General features: G+C 32.5%; 1 protein-coding gene across 1 annotated transcript; it reads left to right on the forward strand.

Moving 5' to 3' along the window:
- Nucleotides 1–4,631: 4,631 nt before the first annotated feature.
- On the forward strand, nt 4,632–5,463 carry LOC149140433 (uncharacterized). Its single transcript, XM_089450984.1, has 2 exons — nt 4,632–4,757; nt 4,849–5,463. The coding sequence occupies exons 1-2, from the start codon at nt 4,632–4,634 to the stop codon at nt 5,461–5,463; spliced, it is 741 nt and encodes a 246-aa protein (XP_089307110.1).
- Nucleotides 5,464–5,822: the final 359 nt, after the last annotated feature.

Consider the following 5,822-nt stretch of genomic DNA (forward strand, 5'->3'; position numbering starts at 1 on the left):
TATCTTCACTCGTGATGATCCATAACACAATAAATCTTCACTCTTTACGCTTTAATTTTTTAAGTCATTGCTTGTCAAGTTCGTGCTTTAACTCTTTAAGCCACTATTTATGAGTTGATGATAACATTATCTCTAAATTCAAACCAATGTTGTAGTATTTTTCTCCAAGAAGTGAGTAATATCATAATACTTTTTTCAAGATAAAATTCTCATTGTCATAATTTAAAGAAAAAAGGATTCTATTGGGGTCATACAAACATTATGGGAGTTATTGAAACATGTAGCAAATGACCATTTTTCCAACATTGTAACTAAATCAAAGATTAAAAAATCACAATATCCAAAATCTAAACTTGAAAATTTTCACCAAATTCAAGATGCAAAACACTAGAAAAAGAAGTGTTATGTTACACGATTATATTATTCTAACATTATGCGCATAACATTAACATTGTAGCATTAAATGCAATATATTGTGAGACATATACCATTAGATATGAGACTTTTCACATAAATACATAGCTACATCAATTCGTATTGCAATCAGGGTTACATCATTATCAAGGTTGTATAGATTGTGTGAGGGCCATAATGATTCTTGGTTTCTACTGGCCAAGTTTGATAGTTTTAAACCAATAATTATAAAACAAGGTAAAAGTAGTTCACATGTCCATACTTTTGACAGTTGTTGCAAATGTGAAGACAAAAAAAACAATTAATATATAACACATGATTGGATAGTTTAGAAGAAAACAAGGCATATGATAATGTACTCACTTTCATTATTATTTAGCTATAAAATTCATATTCACAATTAAATATTTATGAAATTGAATGCAAAACTTTATTTGTGTGGATATGGATCTTTAACCAAAATACTAAATTAATTCAAAGTATCCACATTAATTAATCTTTACCTAATTCTAGGTACCGATGTTCATTATTATTTACCTATAAAGTTTTATGTAGTGACTAAAGCTTATAATCTATGAAATATGTCATGATAATACCACAAACCAATATAAAATCATAAAAGAGGAGAATTAATAGGGAATAAAATCTATTTATGAGATGTGTGAATCTAATAACACAAGGCTATATGGGGTTCATAAGAGAAGAATATTAATGCAAAACAAAATCTAATCATTGTACAACACAAACCAAGGTGGAGAGATTCTCTATGTGAAACAAAATTTGACCTTCAATCCTATTAGATATGTTATTATAATACTATATGTCAAATAAGACCCATAAAATATGATTCCAAAAATGCTAGCAATATTAATACACAAGTAAATAAAAACACTCACACATTAATATGAGACTTGCATCATAAAATCAATATTTAAATTACAAATTTACGTATTCATATACATTTCTTTGAAAAAACCTACAATACTGGGGATCATTGATCTAGTCTTAATTTTAATTAATAGAATCTCAAGACGCAACACACAATTATATTATTGTGTAAATAAAATTTGGCCACTTTAAAATAATTGGTTGGTGATTTGTAAGACAATAAATTTTCACTCTTAGTAAACATTTTAAAGTATTTTTCTTTTTTTATATTGGAAAATACAAACATTTCAATAATTAAAAACGGTCTAATGTAATTTGGAGACTATGGAAATCATATAATTTCAAAAAAAAATTATCATATTTTGTTTTTTAAAATACATTTTTGAATGCATAAATAAATTTAACAAGCTGAAAAACCCTAAAACATTCAAATTCTACAAATTAAATAACTTAAACTCAAGTTTTAAAAAAACTCTATAAAATTTTAATTACAAATTAACCAAAAAAAACTCAAAATAAATAAATCATTTCATTTATTAATTAAATCACAAAATTAAAAACACTTAAAAAAAACATTCAAATAAATATTTAATTAAATTTTCATCACAAAATTAATCAAACTTGGATTCCAATAAATTAAATCATTTTCAAATAAATATTATAAACACATTCAATATACATTTATTTCCTACTATTAAAATTAAATAAATAAATAAAAAATCCATCTAATCATATCATTTAATTTTTTTCTTCATTAACATTCAACAATACCATTTAATTCTTTGTTGCCACATTCAGGAATACCATTTAATTCTCTTCTTCGCGAACATTCAATCCATTAAATGCAAAAGTGGATTCCAGAACTTCCCAACATTTTTTTAATAATCAATTCACATCACATTTTAATGATGTTTAATAATCAATTCACATCACATTGACATTTAAAATATAATAAATATCGCCTACAAAAGCAAGGAGCATGGTCTAACCATACGATTATGCCCGTGTGTAAATACAAGCATTAATAATTAAATATATTAAAAAAAATCAATTCACGATAACTTGGAGAAAAACAATTTCAACCTTGATTTTTTCCAATTCACAACAGACTCAAAAACTAAAAAACAAAATTACCTTGTATCTTATTGTGTGTAAATTCAAAAAATAAAATCATTTTCCATCAACGTGAACCTATGTAGAAACACTTCTTATCACCTTAAGTTATATTTTAATCTAATTTTATTTTAAATTGCAGGGACATTTTGAAGATGAATGGAGGGTAAATTCAACTTGATAAAAATAAGGGAGAAAGAAAAAGATCTATTAGTAGTTAACAATGCGACAAAAAGCATTTATAGAATGTCATTCTCCATTAAGATATAATAAAGCAAGGAGGGGTTTGTGACTACAATGTTTAATACTAGCAACCAATAATACAATAATACCTCATATTAGAAGGGGTTTGTGACTATAATGTTTACTACTAGTAACTAATGATACCTCATATTAAAAGTATTAGTGATGAAGAAGCCTATGACACCTCATATTAGAAATACCAGTGATGAAGAAGCATATTGTACTTGTAGTTGTATGGTATGAACCTCCTTGGGTTGGCTTAGTAAGGACACAAACTTGCACGTTTATTGCAAGCACAATGAAAAGTTTGTCATCTAAGTAGATTGCATTGATGAAGCAAAGTTTTGTTTTTTGTAATGCCCCACTTAAATCTTATCCTGCAAATTTTGTTAATGTTTACATTATCTAAAACATATTGAGAAATATTGGTCTAATATAAAATTCATGATTTCAATTATTCAAATTCCCCACTTACCTTCTCAAATTGAATTTTAGGTAGGGTATGGTCTCCTTCCATTATTTCAAATAATATATGTATTCATCTCACATCCCCCAATGTACCCTCACATTTACTAGAGAGAACATGGTCCTCTCAATTTAATTACATTTCACATTCCTCAATATACCCTCACATTTACTTGGGAGAAGACATGGTCCTCTCCAACTCATTATCAATATATATATTCATTTCACATCCCCCAATGTACCCTCACATTTACTAGGGTGAAGAAATGGTCCTCTCCATGTAATTACATCTGACATTCCCCAATGTACCCTCACATTTACTTGGGAGAAGACATAGTCCTTTCCATTTAATATATATATATATATATATCTCAAATTTCCAAATGCACTTTCAAATTTACTTGGGAGAAGACATGGTCCTCTCCCATTAAATTCTCAATTTTATATTCATGTCACATTTCCAAATGTACTCCCAGCTTTAATTGGGAGAAGAGAAGTCAACTATAAGGATGGATGAGAAGTTACTGACATTAAGGAGAGGTGGTTGAGATGGAGAAGGGAAGGAGAGTATAAAAGGGAAGGGGGAAGGGCGAAAAGGGAGGTGGGGGGTCTTGCTTAGGATTGTGGGGTTGGTTGTGATTGTTTAGACTTGTTGTGTTTTTGGAGACCTTAGGACCTGTGGAGGTTTCTTGTGTTGTTGAGAGAAGAGAAGTATTGTTATCTTGGTCTGGATCATTCATCTTGGACACATACACTACATCTAGTTGGACTTGGGCTCGGAGGGCTAGGGAACTTGTGGAGGTTTCCTGGGTTAGGGATTATTTCCTAGTTGGCTGGGAGGTAAATCAAGTTAGGTCCGTCAAGATGAGCGTTCAGCAGGAGCAGTAGGACAAAGGTATCTCCATCAGCCACCGGTACAGGTATTCCTCCATAGACTACTCTTGTACATTTATCAGAATGAAGTATTCACCTTAATTTATGTTGATTAGAATGAAATGATAAAATTTTATTTGTATAAAATCCGTGCAAGTAAGTTATCGCCTCGGATCGCATTCAATTTCAGAGGAAAGTAGATATGTTAACAGACCCTAGGGTAGGTCTCTTACACATGGTATCAGAGCTTTGGTTCAAAATCTGGACCCAAAGCCCACTAAACCCCAAATACCAATAGAAGGGCTTGAACCTCCAACCTTGTGGCTGTTAAGCTGTTGTGGTTAACAACCACACGCTCTAACGAACTGAGCTATTCCTGCAGTTCATTCTTGTTTATGGCTCTGGCCATTGGCCCAAGTGAACGAATTATTAATCAGCCATGGAGATGATGCCAAATGGTTCTTATGAATGGTAAAATTTTGGGTCCCCTTCCCTTACTTGGGCTCTCCGCTCCATCACCCGGCTGCAACACTATCCCCATCATTTGAACGAAATGTTTTGTTAAAATTATCACTTCTATCTACATCTATTGTTGATAATGACTGGGCCACAAGCTACCCAGGAATAGAGAACACATGCGCCCTTTCAGATTTCTTTCTCAAAGAATGTGGGATGTGCCAGTCTTAGATCTCAACTATCCTCGAAAGAGCACCATCAGCTGTCGAAACGAAACCCACCCAAACAGCGCAACAAGTTGTTCGGTTCTTGAGAGATTCAGGATTCACAAAACACTAGGTAAGGAAGGTTATTACCAGAAACCCAAATGTTATTACTCTACATGTTGATCAACAGTTGAAACCCAAGATTGGGTTGAAGAAAACATTGGGCTTCACTTCACAAGACTTCGGAAATGCCATATCCCAACAGCCCAGATTGCTTAACAACAGTCTAGAGAATACTACGTTGCCCAACGTCCGGTATCTTCAAAACCTGTTCGGATCAGAGGTTGATGTCTACAAAGTTTTGAAATGGGCACCCGCGATTCTGGTTTATAGTAACGGCCCTGATGTTTTCGACAAGAGAATGAAGCACTTGGCAAGTTTTGGCCTCCTGGAAGATGAGATCAAGCAACTTGTTAGGAGGAAGCCACTCACACTATTGATTCCCACGGATAAGGTGCAGAAGATCATGGACTTTTTCATTCACACTGTAGGGCTTCCTACAAAGTTTATTTTGTCACATGCTAATCTCCTAAATTATAGTTTGGAAGGTAGAATCAAGCCTCGTTACAAGGTGTTTAAATCTATAAGTGCAATGCAATCTTCTAAGCGTCTTCCTAGTTTCACTTTTGGGCTTATTTTAAACGAGCGAAGGTTCCTCGAAAAATATGTGGAGTGCAGTGCTCATGCCACAAAGCTACTAGAAATTTACAGTGGCAGGTCTATGGATCTTGACATTATCAAATGACCTCGTCCTTTTCTAAAAAGCTAGAAATTCTAGGTTTCTGATTCGGTTAGGGTTGGATTGCATTGCATTGCTCTTATTTAGTGTGAAAGTGATTCAAGTACATTAACCGAGGGGTTATCAGTCTATTAGGATCCAGTATGATAACTCTAACTTATGAGTATTGAGTATATATAGAAGATCATCACGCTCGGTCATGACTCAGTCAGTCTTCTCAATCAGAATCAAGAAGCATAATTGAAGGATACATACTTAGTTGTTTTACAATTGTGAAGAAATGACCTTTGCGGATGCATCAGGTAACACATTTTTATAGATGTAGAAAGAAACTCTCATCACATTAGAATTTGTTGTTTGCCAGT

The sequence above is a fragment of the Pinus tabuliformis genome, chromosome X, assembly GCF_031772625.1.
Source record: "Pinus tabuliformis cultivar Carrire ecotype Pingquan chromosome X, CPIR1, whole genome shotgun sequence".
Taxonomy (NCBI): Eukaryota; Viridiplantae; Streptophyta; class Pinopsida; order Pinales; family Pinaceae; genus Pinus; species Pinus tabuliformis.

Coding starts and splice junctions, on each gene's coding strand:
- LOC149140433 (XM_089450984.1), top strand. CDS start 4,632: ATGCGCCCTTTCAGATTTCTTTCTCAAAGAATGTGGGATGTGCCAGTC. Junction 4,758..4,848: donor ACAGCGCAACAAGTTGTTCG/GTTCTTGAGAGA, acceptor GTTGATCAACAG/TTGAAACCCAAGATTGGGTT.